This window comes from Ranitomeya variabilis, chromosome 5 (assembly GCF_051348905.1).
Source record: "Ranitomeya variabilis isolate aRanVar5 chromosome 5, aRanVar5.hap1, whole genome shotgun sequence".
NCBI classification, from domain to species: domain Eukaryota; kingdom Metazoa; phylum Chordata; class Amphibia; order Anura; family Dendrobatidae; genus Ranitomeya; species Ranitomeya variabilis.
Genome location: NC_135236.1, coordinates 233644333 through 233670009, shown reverse-complemented (window position 1 = coordinate 233670009; position 25677 = coordinate 233644333). Strand labels below are relative to the sequence as shown.

At 41.7% G+C, this 25677-nt stretch overlaps 1 protein-coding gene across 5 annotated transcripts in view; it reads left to right on the top strand.

The window, feature by feature from the left end:
- Window positions 1-25677, top strand: part of APBA2 (amyloid beta precursor protein binding family A member 2) — a 706148-nt gene that overhangs the window by 547452 nt on the left and 133019 nt on the right. For all 5 annotated transcript variants that reach the window (XM_077263902.1, XM_077263901.1, XM_077263904.1 and 2 more), the window contains one exon: window positions 15374-15559. In XM_077263902.1, coding sequence (XP_077120017.1) covers window positions 15374-15559 — 186 coding nt within the window. The remainder of the gene's footprint in view (window positions 1-15373; window positions 15560-25677) is intronic.

Genomic DNA, 25677 nt, shown 5'->3' with positions numbered 1-25677 from the left:
TATAAATGCTTTTTCCAGCTAAAGAAAAGTCTTTCAGTTCTTGTTTGAGGGATTTTCATCCATTCTTTCCTGGAAAATTCTTCCAGTTCTGTCAAATTCATGGGTCTTCTTTTGTATGCTGCTATTTTGAGGTATAGCCACAGATTTTCAATGATGCACATAGAAAGAACGGAGTACAAAAACACCACAGAAAGTATAAAAGACAACGTAATTTTATTAATTAAATATCATGTAAAAATATCAAACAATAACATACAAAATGGCACAGAAAGGAGAAAAAGTGAGGAGACATACTGGAACAGCAAGGAGAGAGTGGACACGTAAGTAACCAGTGGTAAGTGGAAAAATACAACAAAGTACATGCAACCACTGGCAGTAATGTGCAAGCCTAGAAAGAGCTGGTGATCAATCAATAAACGTATAGTACTTATAACACCAGGCTCATAAATCACAAAAATATTAACCCATTTTACCCATTAAAGATGGCAGTGTCCACTCATCTCCCTGCTGACCCCTTGACGCGCTTTTTGCGTGGCAGCTTTTTCAAAAAAACCTTTTGTAGAAGCCATCCTTTTTTAACTTCAGCTTTTTTACAGATGGTGTTATGTTTGCATCAAGAATTTGTTGAATTTTCATTGAATCCATTCTTCCCTCTACCCTTGAAATGTTTCCCATGCCATTGGTTGCCACACAACTCCAAAGGATGATTGATCCGCCACATGCTTAATGGTTGGCAATATGTTCTTTTCTTGAAATTCTGTGCCCTTTTTTGCCACACATACCTTTGATCATTGTAGCCCAAGAGTTTTATTTTAATTTCATTGGTCTACAGGACTTGTTTCCAAAATGCATCAGGCTTTTTTAGATGGTCTTTTGCATACTTCAAATTCTGAATTTTATAGTGGGGAAGCAGGAGAGGTTTTCTTGTGATGACTCTCCTATGAAGGCCATATTTGTACAGGTGTCTCTGAACAGTAGATAAATGTAGCACCTATTGTACCACAACTCTAGAGTCTGCTAAATCTTTCTGAAGGTCTTTTACAGTCAACCAGGGGTTGTGATTTGCCTCGCTATCAATCCTACAAGCATCTCTCAATGAAATTTTGCTTGGTTTTCCAATCCTTATCTTGACCTTCACTGTTTCTGTTAACTGCCATTTCAAACTGAGGAAAGGGCAACTTGAAAACACTTTGCTATCTTCTTATATCCTTCTCCTGCTTCATGGGCCTCCACCATTTTCATTTTCATAGTGCTAGGCAGCTGCTAGAAGAACCCATGGTTGCAGGTTTTTTGGCACAACGTTCGAGGAGACTGGGTTTTTGTAAAGCTGGGAAATTTGCATTAGCTGGCCTTTCCTAATGATCATAGTGAATAAGCCATAACCCTAACAGGCTAAGGTTTGAAGCCATTGTCAAAGTTTTCTGAGCACACAAATCTCCAAGGGTGCCCAAACTTTTGCATTGGCCCATTTCCTTTTTTGTAACTTTTAAAATAAAAAAATTACAATATATATATATATATATATATATATATATATATATATATATATATATATATATATATATATTCTAAATTCAAAGAAAATATATCATCTTTAACTTTAGGCCTTTTAGAGACTATTTCATCTTCAACTTGCTTAGGTGTTCACAACAACAGTAATTTTGACCAAGGGTGCCCAAACTTTTACATGCCACTCTGTAGAGTCATAAATAGTGTTGAGCATTCCGATACTGCAAGTATCGGGTATCGGCCGATACTTGCTGTATCGGAATTTCCGATACCGAGATCCGATACTTTTGTGGTATCGGGTATCGGGTATCGCAACAACATTAATGTAATAATGTGTAAAAAAGAGAATTAAAATAAAAAATATCGCTATACTCACCTGTCCGACGCAGCCGGGATCTCAGCGAGGGAACCGGCAGCGTTGTTTGTTTAAATTTCGCGCTTTTACTTGGTTACGTGAAGTCCCGGCTTGTGATTGGTCAGGGCGGCCATGTTGCCGGGACGCGGACCAATCACAGCAAGCCGTGACGAAATTACGTCACGGCTTGCTGTGATTGGTCCGCGTCCCGGCAACATGGCCGCCATTAACCAATCACAAGCCGTGACGTCACGGGAGGCTGGACATGCGCGTATTTTGAAAAGCGCGCGTGTCCAGCCTCCCGTGACGTCCCGGCAACATGGCCGCCATTAACCAATCACAAGCCGGGACGTCACGGGAGGCTGGACATGCGCGTATTTTGAAAAGCGCGCGTGTCCAGCCTCCCGTGACGTCACGGCTTGTGATTGGTTAATGGCGGCCATGTTGCCGGGACGCGGACCAATCACAGCAAGCCGTGACGTAATTTCGTCACGGCTTGCTGTGATTGGTCCGCGTCCCGGCAACATGGCGCCGTGACCAATCATAAGCCGGGACGTCACTGGAGGCTGGACACGCGCGCTTTTCAAAATACGTGCATGTCCAGCCTCCCGTGACGTCACGGCTTGTGATTGGTTAATGGCGGCCATGTTGCCGGGACGCGGACCAATCACAGCAAGCCGTGACGTAATTTCGTCACGGCTTGCTGTGATTGGTCCGCGTCCCGGCAACATGGCCGCCCTGACCAATCACAAGCCGGGACCTCACGTAACCAAGTAAAAGCGCGAATTTTAAACAAACAACGCTGCCGTTTCCTCGCTGAGGTCCCGGCTGCGTCGGACAGGTGAGTATAGCAATATTTTTTATTTTAATTCTTTCTTTTACACATTAATATGGTTCCCAGGGCCTGAAGGAGAGTTTCCTCTCCTTCAGACCCTGGGAACCATCAGGAATACCGTCCGATACCTGAGTCCCATTGACTTGTATTGGTATCGGGTATCGGTATCGGATTGGATCCGATACTTTGCCGGTATCGGCCGATACTTTCCGATACCGATACTTTCAAGTATCGGACGGTATCGCTCAACACTAGTCATAAATTCCAGTGCACTTTACAGACATTATTAACACTGTCACTATTGTGACTGCCAATATAAATTCCTTATCAGTATGGCTTTAGAGAAAGCCGGAGAATCTGGAGGAAACCCACACAAACACGTGGAGAACATACAAACTCCTTGCAGATGTTGTCCTTGGTATACTGTATATATTAATCTATCCATCTATCTATTTATCTATATGTGTGTATATATATATATATATATATATATATATATATATATATATATATATATATATATACGTATATATATATATATATATACGTATATATATATATATATATATATATATATATATATATATATACCGGACTTCAACTTTCATGTGGAACACAGGCCTGGGATCCTGCACGGTTGTGCAGCTGCCCTGTCTAACCTTTTCTGTTTAGGGCTGAAGGTGCCAAACCCCCCAGCTTTTGGCGGAGGGGGGATGGATATGTGACAAACTCACTGGCAAAGTACTGGAGGGGAGGTATGTTTTGTTAAATGTGGTAGCTTCAGGGATAGCAACCTAGGAAAATGTTCCAGCACACAAAGTGCTGAAAGGGGTTAATCAGGCATGTTTAGTGATAGGTTGATTGAACAACTGTAGAGTGGGAAGAGTCCAGAGGAAAGATACTCAGCTTTTTAGAGCATTCAGTGATTGGTGGGCCTGGAGGTGCAAGCTCTGGAGCTCTGGGTTCATGTAAATGAGAGATTAACCTTTTGTTGTTTATTCCTGAAGAGGGCAGTTTCCCATAGAAACAAGGACTGTGCTATATGTTATGTTATTGTTTTCCTGTTAGGCCAGGAAGGCCGGGTTTGATTTGCTAACGTTGCTCTGGTTTATTCAGTATTTTTAATAAACCAGTGGAAGATTTAAAGAGACATTGATCCTGTGTCTACCTCTATGCACAGCCAAGTGAGCCAATCTACCACAATATATACAGCGGGTGAAATAAGTATTGAACATGTTATCAATTTCCTAAGTAAATATTTTTCTAAAGGTGTTATAGACATGAAATTATCACCAGATGTTGGTAAGAACCCATCCAATCCACACAGGTAAAGAAATCGAATCATAGATGTCCATAAATTTTGTCATGTGTAATAATGAGAAATGGCACAGAGAAAAAGTATTGATCACGCTTACTAAAATGTTATACTTCGTACAAAAGCTTTTGTTAGTGATGACAGCTTCAAGATGCCTCATGTCTGGAGAAACTAGTCATGTGCATTGCTCAGGTGTGAGTTTGGCATATTCTTCTATAGAAACACTCTTCAAATCCCGAAGGTTCCATGAAATCATTCTACAAAATCTGATTTTTAGTTCCTTCCCTATTTTTTCTATTGGTTTCAGGTTAGGTGACTGGTTGGGCCATTCTAGCAGCTGTATTTTCTTTCTCTTAAACCAATTGAGAGTTTCTCTTGGCAGTGTGTTTGGGATCATTGTCTTGCTGAAAAGTAAACTATCGTTTCATATTTTTATAATAAATGACTTGGTACATTTGCTTATTCATCCTTCCTTCAAGTATATGAAGTTTGTCAGTGCCGTATATTGACAAACAGCCCCACACCAGAATGTTGTTCCCACCTGCAAACTTCACTGTGGTATTGAGTTTTTGGAGTGATATGCAGTGCCTTTTGGCCTCCAAACATGGTGTGTATTATGGCATCCAAAGAGTTCAATTTTGGTCTCATCTTACCAAACTATATTCCTTCAGTATTTCACAGGCTTGTCTAAAAATGTTGTTGAGCAAACTTTAAATGTGGTGAGTGTACTTGCAGGCCATGGAGGTTGAGGGCATTACGCATTGTTTTCTCTGAAAGAATTATACCTGCTGATTTCACATCTTTCTGTAGCTCCATAGGTGGTCCTTGGCTCTTGGACATCTCTTCTGATAATTATGTTCAACCCTCTGTCTGGAATCTTGCGGGGAGCATCTGCTGGTGTCCGGTTTATGGGAAATGTTCTTTCTACTTTCAGGATATGGCCTCAACAGTGCTCACTGGAACCTTCACTAGTTTAGAAATTCTTATGTAACCAATGCCATCAATATGTTTTGCAACAATAAGGTTGCAAAGGTCTTGAGACAGCTCACTGGTTTTACCCATCATAAGATGTTTTGTGCGTGATGCCTTGGTAATAAGACTCCTTTTTTTAGGCCATCAGTTGAACCAGCTGATATTATTTTTCACTAATGACAGGATTTATTTCTAATTTCTGATAGATTTCAGCGGGTGACTTTCCATGACTTTTTGTAGCTTTCTATCTTCATGTGTACAATACTTTTCCCTGTGTCATTTCCCATTATTACACATAACTTAATTTATGGACATTTATGGTTTGATTTCTTTGCCTGGGCGGATTGGATGGGGGGTTGTTACTGACATCTGGTGAGAATTTTACTTTACTTAGAAAATTTGAGACGTGTTCAATACTTCTTTCACTTGCCGTATGTATATATACCCATAAAAAAGAAAAAGGTTCACATCTTTATGAACCAAAACATTGCTAAGATGGGCTAATAAAAGTAGCTCCTTTTTTTTCACTGAGAATGGTGTGCTGCCTCCACTTTTTGGATTTCTACAATTGAGGCTTGGTCTGTGCCTGGGGGGCTCTGCACCCGATTTTTCTTTTTTAAATTTGTGCTGCTCTAATTTTCTTTTTTCTATATATACACATACATATATACACTGTATTTTACCCTCTCACAGTCATTTATAATGCAGCTTATCTCTCCACATTAACTTGAATAAATGCAATTGCCTCCAAACAATGGTCATTTTATCTATACATATTTACCACCACATGAATATCACCGTTTTAGCCATCTCAAAACCGAAACAGCGCACATCAAAGTGATGCGAAGGCCACAGTCAGCAAACCAAGAGAAAATAAGAACAGTAGGGGTTGCCAAAGCGATAACACAGTGATTAATACTCTCTACCTGCATGAAGCAGAAAGATAGGACATTTCACAGCCACAAAATCTCCTCATCTACACTGTTCCTGGGAGTCTGACATAAATAAAAAGATGCACGTCTTTATGTGTAAAAAGTAAACTGAGTTCTGCTAAAATAGCGCTGAAGTTTTAATGAGAAAACGAACTGTTCCCTCTGTGGAAGGAGGTGGACGCATCACTCCAGATGTGCTTCCCTTTTGCAGTATTTCCTTAGAACACTGGAGTGCAGGCTGTGATATTACAACTCTCACATCTGCTGCTAACCTCCCTTTATGTGTTCAGTTAGTTCCAGGCAGGGCTGCAGATAAATCATTTTGTTTTCTGCTGAAATGATTTTTATTTAGTAATCCTAGGTGTATGTGTATGTACTGGTTATAGGATGTTTCTCCCCCAGCAGTTTGCCCCCGGGTACACCCTGTTCGTGACGCCAAGTTGAGTCGCCCACCAGGGCAGTGGGGTACTCAGTAGAGTCTGGTACTTGAAGGGGACGCCTCGGTGGCTGCGACCCGGATCTGTGGCCCTGGGCGCCCAAGTAAAGGGAAAGGTCTTTAAAGGGAGTTTAAGAATAAAGTTTGTTCGTGACGCCACCTGTGGTATTCGGTCAGTAGGGAATGACGCTGCTTAAAGGGGTCTGCTGGGGTGATGGTATGGCAGCTGGATGGTATAACTTCCCACAGGTGATGTAAATGTACCCAGGGGCGAACTGCTGGGGGCAAACTGCTGGGGGCGAAACATCCAAATCCCTTATGTACTATATTTGACCTGAGGAAAGTTAAAGGGGTATTCCGGTAACAAGAAGCCATCACGTATCCGCAGGGTAAGTGATAACTTGTAGATTGGTAGAGGTTCTACATCTGATGACCCCACTGATCTCCAGAAAAAGGCACTTTTGCACCCCTGATTGAATGGAGTGGCCGTGCCCATGCTTGAGCGCCACTTTATTAATTCTCTATGCCTCCACTAGAGTTACCTGAATACAGCTTTAATCTCTCTCGAGCGGTCCCATAGAGAATGAATAAAGTGGTGGTCAAGCATGCATACTGCTATTCTATTCAGACGAGGGACAAAAGAGTTCCAGCCTGCCAATAGGTAGCCGTCTCAATGATTGGACCCCCTGCAATTCACTATGGAATATCCCTTTAAATAGACAAATGTCTGGACAGGCTGCTTGCTTCTCTCACTATTGATTGTTGCAGCAAGATTATAGTGACACATCTTCTTCTCACACTGAATTTTACCTATAAAATAACGACAATTGAAAGAGATGCACAGTGTGGTGTATGACTATATATAATACTGTATATTGTGGTGCATGAATGGATATATTAAAACAAAAGAATATATCAGCACTCTGTAAATGCCAAGATATATTTGAACTTTGAATACATGAAATTTGGACTGCATTACTGTTACATAAATACTCATAGATTGAAGGTACTTAGCACCCAAATTGAGCAATTTATGAGAGCCCACCAGCCATAACAAGGCGTACCTTTCTTTGTTAGGACTATAAATATTTGTCAAACATGCCTCTATAAGGCTAAAAACCTACAGATTTAAAGGGTAGGTGGAATCCAGCACTTATAAGAAGCAGCCTTAGGCTGATGGCAGGAGTGCTCAGACAAATATGGGGGTAATCACACATGAATATCATGGAATATTTGCTGTGCAGCAATAGGGGAAGAATTGGATCAATGCAGATAGAGACAATAATACAGAAATTCAGATCATATTTGGCTTTAATGTGGTTGAACAAAATAAATGCAAAGCCTTCACATTCAGTCACAAAACCCAAATTAACCCATTCTTGGCTGAACACAATCTAGTCAGCTATCCTGACAACACAGGAGACCTACTACCCACCGGCCAAGAAAGAAACAAAAAGGACGCATATTACCTCACACCAATAGCTCCAAGTGGAGATTAACAGTCCTCAATAACAGATTCTCTTGAACAGACATCTTCCATTCCTTCAAACTGTTCTTCTCCAACTAAAGAGCACACTGTGCACTCCTTTCGGGAGCCTGCAATGAATCAACCCAACACCTGATCTGACTGAGGGCTAAAAGGAATAGAGATAGACAAGTCCAACTACCAAACCTGCCTACCATTCCATGAAAATCCAGATGTTTCTATGGTTACTAAAGTGGAATTATAATTATTTCAGATGTTTTTAACATTATATTAACAAATACATCAAGTTTATGTAAAGACTTAATATTTGCAATGTTGACTCTTATTTCTCAAGACTTCTGCATTTCTCCCTAACATGCTGGATATTAGCTTCTTGGCCAGATGCTGACTGAGGGTAGCCAATTTTTGCCTAATCATTTCTTGGGGCTTATCACAGTTTCTGTGTTTATTTATTCACCCACTTTTTGAAGATTGACTTCAAGTTTTCAATGTATTGAGATCTGGGGAGATACCTGGCCATGGACCCACTTGGTGATCACTGTTGCCTTGTGACAGGGCTCTTAATTGTTCTAGCAAAAGCATTTTTCATCACCAAATTGCTTCTGGTAAGTTGGGAGAAATTGCTTTTGGATGATGTTTAGAAGCCATTGCCTATTAATGGCAGTGTCTATAGAAAACAATTGTGAATAAGCTCACTACTTTGGATGAAGAGCAACCCTACACTTGTACGGTCTTCTAAAGCTTTAGTGTAGGCATGATACAAAACTCAAGGTAGTGCTCATCTTTTCGCCGTACATTTATTTCACCAGATGTGCCAGTCTGAAGGGGGCTTCATCAGAGAAGATCATTTTACCCCAGTTCTCTGCAGTCAAATTGTCTTCTCTTATTTGTTGTCCTTCTTGGCATTAGGCCAACCCCCAAAAGCCTTTTTCTCACTGTGCATGTAAATATAATGAATCCTGCCTGCAGCCATTTCTAAGCGGGCTCTGAACTGGTGTGGAACCAATCTTGTTGCTGAATCCTCTCCTCTTGAGTCAAAATATAAAATATTTACCTAGCTGTAACATAAGGTAGTTTGTTTACCAAATGGCTGGGGAGCCATACAATGAGTGTCTGCAGGCAACAGTGAAGCATGGTGGAGGTTTCTTGCAAGGTTCTGGTCTGCATTTCGGCAAATGGTGTTGGAAGTTTGGTCAAGATTAATAGTGTGCGCAGTGCTGAGAATAACAGGCAGGTACTTATCCATCTTGTAAAATTATTGGGGAGGCTTCTGATTGGTTTCAAATTTATTCTGCAGCCAGACAATGACCCCAAACACACTCAATGTCATTAAGAACTATCTTCATAATAAAGAACATTGAGCCTCCAGAGAGCTCTGATCTCAACATCATCGAGTCTAGCTAGGATTTAGAGACAGAAGCATTTGCACAAGCAACATCCACAGAAGATAAGTGGCTAGTTCTCCAAGTAGTTTGGAACACCCTCACTCCCAAGTTCCTTCAAAAACTGTGTGCAAGTGTACCTAGAAGAATTGATGCTTTGATGCAGTTTTAAAAGCAAAGTCTGGTCATACAAAATATTGCTTTGAATTAGATTTTTTCTTCATTCACTTTGCAAATTGGTAATTGATAAATTGATAATAAACTATGAACACTTAAAGTTTTGAAAGCATTCTTACTTTGCATAAATGTATCCACACCTGCCTGAAACTTTTGCACAGTACTCAATATATACTGTATATACTGAGTATATATATATTAACTAGTGCCCTCCTTCCTGCTGCCTATTTGACTGCCAGTACCTGTAGGCAATCTCAGTGGTTATACTGAAGATTTATGCTCTAGGATTAGTTTTCAGATCTAAGTTGCTTTCTTGCTCTTCTTATTCTACCGGAGGTTATTATAGAGAACATACCTGTCATTATTTAGATCAATGTATATTGGCTTTCTGTTAGAATGAATTCTGTTGACACGTTCACTAAATGTTACATGATTCGAGAGTATGTGATGACTGGTAAAATGAAAGGGGTTAGGTAAGTGGTTATGATTTTTTGACTTTTGATGCTTGTGTTGTGTTAGTCATGCAGCTAAAATCTATAGTGCATCTTCAAAGTGTAGAGGTCCTGGACTTCTTTTCTGGAAATTTGCAGTCAAGAATGTGCATTCACTTCTCATTTGTCATTTAAAATATCTGTCTAGTTGTGGCCACATATCCACTGCAAATAAGACAGGTCCATTCATTGTAGAGATTGGTGAGTTCCCAGTTGCAGAATGAAAGCCTCAAATTAGTTGTCTCACCACTGATTGTACTGCGTCTTTCTCATACATATATACCCATACAGTTTGATGACTGAAAACTAAGTGACACATAACTGGATGTACTGTATGTGTATTTGTTTGAAAAGACATGTTCTTCATCTGTACTAAAATCCATACAGTGTGCTCCCTCTGATTATTCTTACAAAATCCCAATTGTTGAGTTCCGGATGGCCCCTTTTTAATAGTCACTTATTTCTACAAACTTTGCTTAAATCAGTAGTGTAGCCCACTATAAGAATATTTGTACTAGATCTTTTCAGATAATTATTCTGTTTTCTCTGAGCCATTTCTTCCCCACCTCCCATCCTCTGTGACTGCCTTCATAGGGGAGAGTCAGGATACAGATTATATTAAAGTCTATGGAAGAGCAATACAATGTGAGACCAAGCAGACACAGGTCTCTTCTAACAAATATATTTATTTCATTCCTGAATACATAGTCTTGCATCTCAGTACTGATCTTAATGGCTTCCATGCTGCTACTGCTTCCCTTATACATATAAAACAGCATAGACTCTAGTCTTCTCCTACTAGATCAGAAAGGACAGAAAATTAGAGAGAAAAATGTGCAGAGGGGAAAAGTGGTGAAAAATAGAGGATACAAGTCATATAGTGGCCAAAAAGTGTTATTCTTATGCATACACCAGCTTATTCTGAAAGGTTACCAGAATTGACATACACTCTTTAAAAGGGAATCTGTCACCAGTAGGGTTGAGCGAAACAGATCGGCCAATTTCAAAAGTCGCCGACTTTTGGCAAAGTCGGGTTTTGTGAAACCCGACCCGATCTCACTGTGGGATCGGGTCGGCGGTCGGCGATCTTTGCTCCAAAGTCGGGTTTCGTTATATATATATATATATATATATATATATATATATATATATATATGTCATTGAGACACATATATATATATATATATATTTATATTTACTTCAGCGCGATATATGTGAAAAGCCGGTAATTCAATTGCCGGCTTTTCATTTCTCCTGCCTAAACCCGACATGATATGAGAAATGGTTTACATACAGTAAGCCATGTCATATGCCCCTTTTTTTTGCATATTCCACACTACTAATGTTAGTAGTGTGTATGTGCAAAATTTTGGCGCTGTAGCTATTAAATTTAAGGGTTAAATTGCTGAAAAATTGGCGTGGGCTCCCGCGCAATTTTCTCCGCCAGAGTGGTAAAGCCAGTGACTGAGGGCAGATATTAATAGCCTGGAGAGGATCCACGGTTATTGGCCCCCCCTGGCTAAAAACATCTGCCCCCAGCCACCCCAGAAAAGGCACATCTGGAAGATGCGCCTATTCTGGCACTTGGCCACTCTCTTCCCACTCCCGTGTAGCGGTGGGATATGGTTTAATGAAGGGTTAATGTCACCTTGCTATTGTAAGGTGACATTAAGCCAGGTTAATAATAGAGAGGCGTCAATTATGACACCTATCTATTATTAATCCAATTGTATGAAATGGTTAAAAAAAACACACACACAATATTGCAAAGTATTTTAATGAAATAAACACACAGGTGATGCGCCCTCTGCTGGATGTCCTCGTGAACTGGAGCCTGGTAAAAGTTCCCACGCTCGATTTCATATGAGTTCATCCAGCAGAGGGCGCATCACCGCGAATGAAGGTAACTACAGGTCACCCTGCATTTCATTCATTCGCAGGGGTTTACAGGCAGGAGCACAGCTGCATTATAGCAGAGCTCCTGCCTGTAAAATATTTTAACCCCTTCAGATGGATTTACATCATGGGATGTTACAGATCTACGGAGGGTATGTATATTGTTGGTTTATTATTTTTAATTTGTTACAGAACGATGGTCTTCAGGTGGATTGAGAGAGCAATAAAATATTACAACAACCTGTGTGTTTATTTCATTAAAATACTTTGCAATATTGTGTGTGTTTTTTTTAACCATTTCATTCCATTCCATGCTGTCACATAGGGTTTACAGGTGCTGGCCATGCTTTATAAGACAGGTTCCCTTTAAGCCCAAATATAGTATCAGGAAAGAGTAGCGTTCATGTACAGTATGTATGTAGACAATGTATATGTTTTGCTGTATAGAAGTATTTCCCTCTTCCATTTCTTGCCTTGCATAGCTCCAACTTATGCTATGAAAAACTTTCTACTTGACAGTATATGATAAATGTGTGATGTTGGTACAGCTTGGAAGTGTCTAGCTCTTGCCTGCTTGTAGAATGTAGTTTCTGTTTCAAATAATATTTATTTGTTTTTCAAAGTGTTAGGAAGTAGGGAAACAAAGGAGTGGGTGGGATGGTTAGAGATGAGGGGGTGTAGGTGGAGGGTCATGGAGAGGATTAGGAAAAATAATGGGTGGTGTAAGGGAGATGGGAAGAGAAATATGAGGATAATTAAGTACAAGATATAAATTTGTTGGTAAATTGAATACAATCGGTTGCAATTTTAACAGGTTTTTAGCATATGACATATACCATCTAATAATGTCTTTGTTATTTTTGTTTCTTTTTTGTTTGATATAATTAGATATACACTTACGTAGGATCAAATGGTTTAAATCTGGAAGGATATATAGTATTTCATAAGAGTATTGTTTTAACAGCATTATTGTATTTAAATACAATCTGCATAAAGACCTTTTCAACCTGATGGGAAAAAGATTGGGGATTTTTTTTCCCAGTTGGTTGATATTAAAATTCTATTTTTTATTTTTTTTTTTAAATATGGGATATGTTGGTTATGTTAATGATATATCTAGAATATTTGCAATTATTAGTGATAAAGATCATTTATTTTGTAGTGAGTTTCTAGGTTAACCAAGCTAGGTAGGTTTTGGCCACCAAAATCTAAATTGGTTATGTTTTATTGTTGCGGCATGATAATAGTTGGTTAGATTGAGTAAGCTGATACCTCCATTGTTTGTGTTATTGTAGAGCTTTTTTTTTTAAACTATTCTTGATTTATTTTGTATCCACATTAGTTTGGATGTAAGAGCTTGGAATTAATTTAGCCAATTTTGAGGATGTTGATTGGTGTATTATGGAATATGTAGGGAATTTAAGGGAGTATCATCAAACTGAATAAAATTTTTCCTGTCCATGAGGTGTCTAATTTTGGATATCAGACTTCTATTAGATTATTTTATATTAAATTGGATTGGTTAAAGGGTTGGTTAGGTTAATCTCTGTGTAAGTTATATTATCTTCCTATTTGCATTGAAATTCTATTTTTAGTTCAATCTTCAATGTCTATACCAACCTGTATCTCAGGAGTCACATGTGGCTCGCGGTCCCTTGAATTGTGGCTCGTGGCTGTCTACTAACTTGGTGCATTAGTTCCAGGTTTAGCAAACAGGTATGAAGAGCACATTTCCAAATGGTGAATTTTGTGAGTAGGCCTGCACAGAAGAGGATGGTTTTAGGGGATTAGAGATAAATTAAGTATGGTCTGCTGGAGACAGGTTGATACTACCTGTAATAGGAGGTGCTTGAAGTTGGATGTTTCATTGTGTTTGGAGTTCTTGATGAGAGAATACTGAATGGGGATATTGTGGGAAACCAATTGAGGCTTTGGTTGCCACTACTATGAGGGTGGCGGAGGTTGGATGTGACTTGTGACCCTCTCTCAAAACTAAATGTGGCTTTCCACCCTTTCTCAGTTAAATGTGGCTCTCAAGGTCAGAAAGGTTGGGGACAACTGGTCTATACCATAGGCTAGAATTTTGGGGGTTCACTTTGTAGTAGGACATTTGGGAGAATTTGGTCAGTGTTTGGGATATCTCTCTTATTAGATTTACTGGGTCGGTTATTGATATGATAACATCATCTGTGAAGAGGCCTAATTTGTATTCTCTTAGACTTATGCAAATGCTTTTTATGGTGGAAAAGCTATGGTTTCATTATACCGAAAATTGAGGCTTTGGTTGCCACTACTATGAGGGTGGCGGAGGTTGGATGTGACTTGTGACCCTCTCTCAAAGCTAAATGTGGCTTGCGAGCCTTTCTCAGAGTTGAATGTGGCTCTCAAGGTCAGAAAGGTTGGGGACAACTGGTCTATACTGTAGGCTAGAATTTTGGGGGTTCACTTTGTGGTAGGAAATTTGGGAGAATGTTGTCAATGTTTGGGATATCTCTCATTAGATTTACTGGGTCGGTTATTGATATGATAACATCATCTGTGAAGAGGCCTAATTTGTATTCGCTTAGACTTATGTGAATGCCTTTTATGGTGTGGTTCATTCTTATTGTTTCTGTGAGTGGTTCCATTATCATAGTGAACCTGAATGGCGAAAAGGGGCTATCCATATCTGATTCTGTATGAATTATTTATAGAGTGGAGATAAACAGTTATTTGCTGGTACTCTAGAAAATGTGGCATAAAGGCCATGATCATTCTTAGTATTTGACCTCTGAAGCCAAACCTTTTTAGAGTTGTTTGCATGTAGCCTCAACTGGCTCTATCTATGGCTTTTTTCACCACCGATTGCTAGCACAATGGACGAGGTGTTGTTTTTTCTATATGAGATTAAATTAATAATTATCCCAGTACCATATAATGTTTGTTTGAAGGATATAACTACCACTAGATCAGATTTGTTGGAGAAAAGTTTTTGGATTCTAAGACACGATAAAAAATATATCTTTGTACTGTGTTAGCCAGTAGATAGAAAAATATTAACATTTGAGAGTTCTCAGTGGTTGATACCTTTTAATGGATAAATGAAAAGATGTAACAAATTGCAAGGTTTTGAGAATACTCAGGTCTAATTGTTTAATATTTTTGCATTCTAAGCGCTATTAATTTAGTATAAATTTTAGTGTTGGTGGTCATTGTATGGGACTATAGTTGTTGGTTAGGGTATCGTGATTCTTTAGGTATGAGTTATGATGGCTTGAAGCATTTCTTGGACTAAAATTCCATCTATGATAATCTTATCAAACTGGTAATATTAATTTGGAAGGCCATTAGGTCCTGGGGATTTGCCTTTTTTAACTTTTTAATTATGAATGTAATTTCATCTATTTTGCATGGGGAGTATAGAATTTCCAGTTGGCTGGTGATTATTTTTAGGAGGTTTATCATGTCTAAAAATGTGTTTGAGTTTTCTTGGGTTGTTAGGTTTCATGATAATTTTTTTAGATTGTAAAGATTATCATAATACTTGGCAAATTCTTCTTATAATGTACGGTAGTTTCTAAGACATTTCCTATATTTTCTATAAACAGGAAACAATGATGGATCATGCACTAAGGACGATTTCCTACATTGCGGACATTGGAAATATTGTTGTCTTGATGGCTCGACGTCGGATGCCGAGATCTGCATCACAGGATTGTATAGAAACTACTCCAGGTGCTCAAGAAGGAAAGAAGCAGTACAAGATGATCTGTCATGTGTTTGAGTCAGAAGATGTAAGTTAACAGTTCTTTTTAAAGACACATAGTACATTAAATTAAAGTATCATGAATTATTTATTACATGTTTATAATTTAAAAAACAATTGTTGTGCACAAGAGTTTTATTATATACCCTACTGTGTGGCAGTATCTGATGTTATATTATGGAGCTGCTTACAAAAAGAACAGCTGCATAATTATTCCCTTATATAATTATTAGTCTTTTTCAGCTAAGCACAAAAATATGGTTTGCTATATTTTTATGTATGCCTGAAAAAGACAAAGGCTTTATTCAAGTGAATGGCTCCATCGGGGCTTTCATCATAATACAGTTTTCCACGGACTCCATGCAAAGTCCCTGACGGTGACCAGAGAGCACTGTATTTGTGTAAACCTAGCTTCACAGTAAGTGGACTTCCTGGCGCACAGATTACACAATGCTGAGCAGTTTCTCAAGAAGTGTTGATTCTTGACACCATAGATCATCCTAGCTGCCAATATTCCAACACCAAGCAACCTTTCCTAATCTGCTAGGGACAGAGTAAATTTGGCTACTCTTTCCGGTTCACCTTTCTCACTCACCTTTTCACCAACAGACCAACGACAAATAATTTCTTTTTATTAAATCAATTTAACCTGGACTGTTCCTTTAATGATGTCAGCAGACATCTTTACCATGTACCACAAGATGTAAAATCTTTTGATTTAACATGGCCTTATCCATGCATCTGCTTTGCCATTTTACTGTAGGTCGTAGTGGACTGGCAGTGGCTATCACTCCCTTAGTTTAATAAACATGCTATCTTTTATTTGAACTAATTTAATTAATTCTATTAGAGCAGTTGTGGACAAAGTTTGATATAGCCGACCACATCTGGCCCTTTGCTTGTCCATGTCCGGCCCATGGACAGGGACAGCTAGAGATGGAAATCATATGCTGTGGTTGGTGCTACTAGTGCTGAGCGCGGGCAGTGCTAGGTAGTGCTGGCCATGCTGGGAGGTGGTGCTGCCAGTGCTGGAAGGTGGTGCTGGCCATGCTGCGAGGTGGTGCTGCCAGTGCTAGAAGGTGGTGCAGGCCATGCTGGGAGATAGTGCTGCCAGTGCTGGAAGCTGGTGCTGGCCATGCTGGGAGGTGGTGTTGCCAGTGCTGGAAGGTGGTGCAGGCCATGCTGAGAGGTAGTGCTGCCAGTGCTGGAAGGTGGTGCTGGCCATACTGGGAGACAGTGCTGCCAGTGCTGGAAGGTGGTGCTGCCCATGCTGGGAGGTGGTGCTGCCTGTGCTGGAAGGTGGTGCTGGCCATGCTGGGATGTGGTGCTGACAGGGCTGGAAGATGGTGCTGGTCATGCTGGGAGGTGGTGCTGCCAGTGCTGGAAGGTAGTGCTGCTCATGCTGGGAGGTGGTGCTGCCTGTGCTGGAAGGTGGTGCTGGCCATGCTGGGAGGTGGAGCTGACAGGGCTGGAAGGTGGTGCTGGCCATGCTGGAAGGTGGAGCTGACAGGGCTGGAAGGTAGTGCTGGCCATGCTTGGAGGAGATGCTGGACATACTGTTGGCTGGAGCTGGCTGTGATCCGGGGCAGTGCTGGAGTTCTATGGCATTCTGTACCTGACCTCCGTGGACGAATAAATACGGAAGTCGTGTGACTTTGCACGATGTGTGTGCCTAACTCCTGAGGTGCTCCTCAATGTGCGTGCACACCTGCCATTCAGCACTAGTTACAATCTGCTTCCCACATCGCTACTTCAGCACATGTAGGAATCTTGTTCTGCCTTAACAGCACATAGTGAAGTCCCTTCCTTGCTGTCTGAGGGCCGTGGAAAGTATACATTTAAATGTACTGGAGCTTCATCATCAAGTCATCAAGACTGGCGAAGCGCACAATCACGCCCAGTTAGATCTGCTGAAATGAATGATTAAGAATTCATTAAAGAAGCACTCCTATCACAATTTGTATTCTCTTAATATACAGCAGTCACCATATTATATAGCATTTTGTACTTACAATTGCTCATTTTGCCTTTCTACCCAGCTAAATCTTCTCTTTTCCATTAGGTCTACGACATTACATGATTAAAAACCGACTATCTGAATCCTTCTGAGCTCTATGTAGAAATAGAAAGTCTCTTTTCCCTTAATGAGTCATTACTGCAAAAGTCCCTGCCAGGTGGGAGGAGGGGGCACATGGGTCAGGAGAGGGATAACTCATGCAGGAAAAAGAGACTTCCTGTTTCTACATAGAGCAGTGAAAAGGGGAGAATTAACTGGGGAGAAAGGCAAATTGAGCAATTGTAAGTACACAGAGCTATATAATAGGATGATTGCAATATATTAAGAGGATAAAATCTTTCATGGGAGTGCTTCTTTAAGACGCACACTCCACTCGATGAATTAAGTGTCTCTCCTAAGTGGCATGCACCTCAGTGCTCTATGCCAGAAATATTACTCCACTCATTTTTGATGAATTTGATGGGCGGTGGGAGGGTGTAGCCCACCCCAGCTCCACTCATAGCTTCTGTGGAGTTAAATCAACCTGGTGAAAAAAATGTCTAATGTTGCTACATTTTTGTGCAACTCCCCATTGGAAAATATATTTTTTTTCGACTTTTAAAAGCCTTTATGCCTGATTTCTGGGGTAAAAGCTTTGATGGATTTGGCCTCACTGTATGATCCAAATATCTTTTCTCCTGGTCCAAATTATGATTCTTGAACAGAATGTGGCTTAAGTAATTATGAAACTTAATAAAGCTACTCTTCTCTTTTTTTTTTACTGGCTGCTGTGGCTACTCCCCAACTATGACACGCATCACTGCTGCAGCCAAACACCTAGCTCAGCAATGTAGATTGCACGAGGCAATGAACTCAGTAATTGATTTAGGCAATCATGTGCATCATAGTTGTGACATCATCGCTTCAGCCAGTAGAGAAACACCAGTGCAGCAGTGAAGGAGCATGGCTGGACATGGGGAGGGTGAGTATTCATGGGCAATCCCTATATTAGCAGTAATAATATCAGGCCTGGTGCTACTGTAGAACACTGCTTTGTATCGTTATCACCAGCAGAAGATTGACCAGTAATGGAACTCAATGCTGCCAACTGTGAACACTGATATATATACCATTAGGGATTAAAAATATACCAAAGCCTAAATGGATCAGGTTTGATGTCTTTGTCCTTTTAAGTATTCCTTTAGTGATAGACCATTAGAGCGTTGGTCAAAAAAATATAGAAATGTAAATCATTCTTTTTAGTTGGACCATGCATACATTTTACCAGAGAAGGAATTCGGATCAAGAAGCTATTCTAAGATGACTTTTCAGTTTGAAGCTTTGTCTTTCACAGAACTGAAAAGCTGCCATTCCCAGATCTGAAGCTTTTCCCTTTTTGATTTTTAAAGTGTACATGAAATTCTGGAAAATCAGCTATAGCTAAGTTTCTCCAACTCTACTTTCATACAGGTTGACATCAAAGGCCCTTACAATAGAAATTCTTGATACAGTAGTGAGTGACTTTCATACATTTCTTTAATGTCTGCTACCACGAGTGACCTGGCTGAATGCCATCACAAGTAGCCTGTAGACTTGTGTCAGCTGTAATAAGCTACAGGGTTCATTCACATAAGTTGTAAAGCGCTGCGGAATATGTTGGCGCTATATAAATAAAAATTATTATTATTATTATTCACAGCATGTGACATAAAAGCACTGTTTTATTCTGTATGGGATACAAGGGATTTCACTATATATATCATTAATAGCTGGGTGCTGAATGTACGAGGGTGAGTCAATTATTGCCCTTTGGTTATATTAAAAATTCTGTTGGCCGCACTATCTTATCAGCGCTTTCCATACAAGACCGCTATCTCCCCAGTCACTGCTCTGCAGGTTAGAACATGTGTCAGTTCATTGGTGACTGTAGTGCAAGAAGCAGTGACTGCCCAACGTGTGCTTGCCGGAAAGATGACCAGCATGTGGTTATCAATTTTTTTGTGGTGAGAAGGTGTGTCTGGTGCTGATATTTATCGAAAACTTTGGGCACACTAAATAGAAAGTATTTGTGCATAAAGAAGTGTGTGTAAATGGACAGAGCAGTTCAAGGAAGGTTCTTAAGTGTCAGGCATGAAGAACTAGCTGGATCCCATTTACATCCATGACTGATGACAACATTGAGCATCCTCTCTATAGTCCTGCTCTTACATCTGTTTGGTCAACTGAAAGAAGCCCTATGATGAAGAACATTCATGTAAAATGAGGAGCTTGAAGACAGTGAGGCATTCGCTCGCAGCTCAGCCTAAAATATTTTTAGTGAAAGAATAGGAATTGACAGATGGACAAAGTGTATAGAAAAGTAGGGAGATTATGTCGAAAAATCATTTGTATTTCCTAAAAAATGATGGAGATAAATTCTACAGCCAAAGTGCATATATTATTTGACTCACCCTCATATAAAGTATTAAAATGGAGTGGTTTACTCGTTTAGGTGCCTAGAAATGTTGGGTACATTTAACCTGTGACAGGGACTGTCCATATTTGTTTAAACTTATTCATGATCTTTGACCTAAGATGTCACATCCCTCCTATATCTAATATATAATTGCCAATCGGCTCTGTCACAGCTTCCGGCGATTGTGTTGCTATCCCACAATCCACCGCGGAAGGGCCACGAACTACACCTCCACAAGTGACAAAAACGACACCGCTATTCCGTCGGGAGATTAGCGGCACTAGCCGCTCACCTCCCAGCTGCTTGCATCGGAACTACGTCGACCGCCATTTTGGAACACCCAAGTTATGGGTATTCCGATATGGCGGCCGGGATTCATACCCCCTCCAAGCCGCATGGCACTGCTCATTGGCTGAGCGCCCCTGGCCCTCAGCCAATGAGTGGCGTGGGATTTAAATCCCCCGCCCTGCTGGCTGAGCCAATTAGCGTTGCCATGCGGGATTTGAATCCCTCGCCAAGCCGCACGGCACCGCTCATTGGCTGAGCGCCACTGGCCTCAGCAAATGAGCAGTGCAGGATTCAAATCCCCCGCCAAAGCCGTGCAGCTCCGCTCATTGGCTGAGCCACCCGCCAGCTGAGGTTTGGCACAGGATTCAAATCCCCGTCCTGCCGGCTGAGCCAATGAGCAGTACCGCGGGGAATTTGAATCCCTCGCCCAAGCTGCACGGCCAGGGGCAGCTCAGCCAATGAGCGGAACCGGATTCAAATCCCCTGCCCCGCTGGCTGAGCCAATGACTGGTGCCAAGTGGGATTTGAATCCCCCGCCAAAGCCGCGCAGCACCGCTCATTGGCTGAGCCGCCTGCCTGCTGAGCCAATGAGCGGTGCGGGATTCAAATCTCCCATCAAAGCCACGCTGCACCGCTCATTGGCTGAGCCACCCGCTGGCTGAGCCAATGCGCAGCGCAGGATTCAAATCCCCCACCCCCGCCGGCTGAGCCAATGAGCGGTGCCACGCGGGATTGAAATCCCCGCCAAAGCTGTGTGGCACCGCTTATTGGCTGAGCTGCCGGTGGCTGAGCCAATGAGTGGCACCAGATTCAAATCCCCTGCCAAAGCCGCGTGGCACCGCTCAGCCAATGATGGTGTGACACATGTCCACTTTTCCTGTTAGCACTACTAAGGATACACAGATGTTCATTTCACCGCACTCCCGATGCAATAGCATCGGGCTTATTTCTAGTATCTATATACAGTAAGTCCTCGGGTTACAACGGTCTCGAGTTACATCGTTTTGTGGTTACAACGCTTTATACGACGCCTCATTTCGACTTACACGGTTTTGCGTCGTAAGTCGAACTACGTTCAACTACGTGCAGCGGCAGAAGAATAGAGTCCAGTACTGTACACTGTATCCAGTTACACGAGGAAAACGAGTCTCCTGCACGCCATAACACCCTAATAATGTAGGGTACTGTGTTAGGATAGGTGTTTGGATAGGCTAAGTGTTTGCAGTACTGTACTGTTACTATGGTACAGTACTGTACGAACCTATGGTCCGACTTACATCGAAATTCGGTTTACGACGCCGCGTAAGAACGGATCAACGTCGTAAGTCGAGGACTACCTGTATATATAAAAATGAGTGTATGTGTGTGTGTATCAGCCATGCCCACTCCACTTAGCCCCAACCACTCACTAAGCATGTGTGTGTATCAGCCACACTCACTCCACATAGCCCCAACCAATTACTAAGCATCTTTCATTTCACCAGAGCTGTTTAATAGAAGCTGAGCTGTGATTGGTTGCTATGAGCAACAGTTTTCCTTGTAGACAGTTGTGGTAACTCAGGCCTATTATTCTTAACATTTCTATGGTATTATCGTCCTTCTATAAAGCTGGAAATAACACAATTTATTACCGTGCCGACACAGACCACCTTCTGACACAAGCTGCAGGGGGAGCCCAGAATCAGGAACTTCTCTTTGTCTGGCAGGAAGCATCCACATTAACTTAAAACTGCAAACACAGATTAAAAAAAGAAACACAAGATGAATTTCTCCAACTCAGGTATAATTTTAATCAGTTTAACAGCATCAACCTGACAATGTTGGCTCTGACGGGATGATGTGGTATATTAGGGGTAGTAGTCCGGTGGCTCTGGCTGATGGGATGATATGGGATATTAGGGGTAGTAGTCCGGTGGCTCTGGCTAACTGGATGATGTGGGATATTAGGGGTAGTAGTCCGGTGGCTCTGGCTAACTGGATGATGTGGGATATTAGGGGTAGTAGTCCGGTGGCTCCGGCTGACGGAATGATGTGGGATATTAGGGGTAGTAATCCGGTGGCTCTGACGGGATGATGTGGGATATTAGGAGTAGTAATCCAGTGGCTCTGATGGGATGATGTGGGATATTAGAGGTAGTAATCCTGTGGCTCTGACAGGATGATGTGGGATATTAGGGGTAGTCTGGTAATCCGGTGGTAATCCGGTGGCTCTGACTGATGGGATGATTGGGATATTTGGGGTAGTAGTCCGGTGGCTCTGTCTGATGGGATGATGTGAAATATTAGGGGTAGTAGTCTGGTGGCTCTAGCTGATGGGATGTATGGGTTATTAGGGGTAGTAGTTCATTGGCTCTGGCTGACGGGATGATGTGGGATATTAGGGGTAGTAATCCTGTAGCTCTGACGGGATGATGTGTGTTGTGAACTCTATTTTTGGGCTCCCTCTAGTGGTCACAAGCGGTACTGTGTAGTGTTGTCTTTCTGCAGGTTGGCAGCATCAGCTGGTTCGTTATCCTTGGTTGGTTTCCTATTAAGCTCACCTGGATACTCAGTTCCTTGCCTGCTATCAATGTATTCAGTGCTCTTCAGATTCCTTGTGTCTACTATTATGATCCTAGTGGTAGAGGATCTCAGAATTTCCAGCTAAGTCCGCAAACACAAAAACCAGCTCATAGGGAGGTGGTAATTGGCTGACCGTATACCTGATCCTAGCACAACAACTAGAAGTAGCCGGGGAACATACCTACGTTGATTCTAGACGTCTCGCACCAGCCGGAGAACTAACTAACCCTTTCAGAGAAAATAAGACCTCACTTGCCTCAAGAGAAAAGACCCCAAAGTTAAAATACAAGCCCCCAACAAATAATAACGGTGAGGTAAGAAGAAAAGACAAACGTAAGTATGAACTAGATTTAGCAAAGAGAGGCCCACTAATTAATAGCAGAAAATAGGAAGCAGACTTATGCGGTCAGCAAAAACCCTACAAAAATATCCACGCTGAATATCCAAGAACCCCCGCACCGACTAACGGTGTGGGGGGAGGATATCAGCCCCCTAGAGCTTCCAGCAAAAATCAGGAATCACATTATTAACAAGCTGGAACAAAAATAGTAGCAATGCGACTAAACAAAAATAAGAAAGCAGGACTTAGCTTATCTTGCAAAGAACAGGAGATCAGGAGTCAGGAGCAAACAGACATAGACTGACTACATCGCTTCCAGGCACTAGACTGAGTTTCCAGGAAGTCTAAATAGGAACACCCAAGGCCTAACGAACCAGGTGGGTACCAACCTGGAGAAAGATGATCCAAGTGTAATACTGCTAGTGACCACAAGAGGGAGCCAAGAAATATAGTTCACAACAGTACCCCCCCTTTAAGGAGGGGTCACCGAACCCTCACCAAGACCACTGAGGAATGAACCTTGGAGATAACTCTGCTGGTCCATTTATCAGGAGCAAACAGTCTATCAGGTGGGCAAGGGTCAGGTCTACCAGCCTGAAATCTCTGCCTGCAACACACATCGCAAATCAGGAGAAATGGCCGACAAGATTACTCCCTCTTTAAGAATACCAGCTGGCTCTGAGGCTCCCGGAGAGTCAGGCACAAAACTCCTAGAAAGAGCATCAGCCTTCACATTCTTCGAACCAGGCAGGTATGAGACCACAGTCAAAACGGGAGAAAAACAACGACCAACGAGCCTGTCTAGGATTCAGGCGCTTAGCAGACTCGAGATACATCCATTTTTTGTAATCAGTCAAGACCACCACACGATGCTTAGCTCCCTCGAGCCAATGACGCCACTCCTCAAATGCCCACTTCATGGCCAACAACTCCCGATTACCAACATCATAGTTCCGCTCCGCAGGCAAAAATTTCCTAGAAAAAAAAGCACAAGGTCTCATCACAGAGCAACCAGAGCCTTTCTGCGACAAAACAGCCCCTGCACCGATCTCAGAAGCGTCCACTTCAACCTGAAAGGGAAGTGAGACATCAGGCTGGCACAAAACAGGCGCCGAAGTAAACCGGTGCTTCAGTTCCCGGAAAGCCTCCACGGCTGCCGGAGCCCAATTAGCCACATCAGAACCTTTCTTGGTCATATCCGTCAAAGGTTTAACAACGCTAGAGAAATTAGCAATAAAACGACGGTAGAAATTAGCAAAACCCAAGAACTTCTGAAGACTCTTAACAGACGTGGGTTGAGTCCAATCATGAATAGCTCGGACCTTGACTGGGTCCATCTCCACTGTAGAAGGGGAGACAATGAAACCCAGAAAGGAAACCTTCTGCACTCCAAAGAGACACTTTGAGCCCTTCACAAACAAAGCATTATCACGCAAAACCTGAAACACCATCCTGACCTGCTTTACATGAGAATCCCAATCATCAGAAAAAACCCGAATATCATCCAGATAAACAATCATAAATTTATCTAGATACTTCCGGAAGATGTCATGCATAAAGGACTGAAACACTGAAGGAGCATTAGAGAGCCCAAAAGGCATCACCAAGTACTCAAAATGACCTTCGGGCGTATTAAACGCAGTTTTCCATTCATCTCCCTGCTTAATGCGCACAAGGTTGTACGCACCACGAAGATCTATCTTGGTGAACCACTTGGCACCCTTAATCCGAGCAAACAAGTCCGACAATAGTGGCAAAGGATACTGAAATTTGACCGTGATTTTATTCAGAAGCCGATAGATTATACAAGGTCTCAAAGACCCGTCTTTCTTGGCTACAAAAAAGAATCCCGCACCAAGAGGGGAAGAAGATGGGCGAATATGTCCCTTCTCCAAAGACTCCTTTATATAAGAACGCATTGCGGCATGCTCCGGTACAGATAGATTAAATAATCGTCCCTTAGGAAATTTACTACCAGGAATCAAATCTATAGCGCAGTCACAGTCCCTATGAGGGGGAAGGGCACTGGACCTGGACTCACTGAATACATCCTGATAGTCCAACAAATACTCCGGAACTTCAGAAGGAGTAGAAGAAGCAATAGACACCGACGGGGAATCGCAATGAATTCCCTGACAACCCCAACTTGACACAGACATTGCCTTCCAATCCAAAACTGGATTATGGGTCTGTAACCATGGCAAACCTAAAATGACCAAATCATGCATTTTATGCAGAGCAAGAAAACGAATCACCTCCCGATGTTCAGGAGTCATGCACATGGTCACTTGTGTCCAATACTGCGGTTTATTCTCCGCCAATGGCGTAGCATCAATTCCTCTAAGAGGAATAGGATTTTTTAAAGGCTCCAGGACAAAACCACAGCACTTGGCAAACGACAAGTCCATAAGACTCAGGGCAGCACCTGAATCCACAAATGCCATAACAGGGTAGGAAGACAATGAGCAAATTAAAGTTACAGACAAAATAAACTTAGGATGCAAA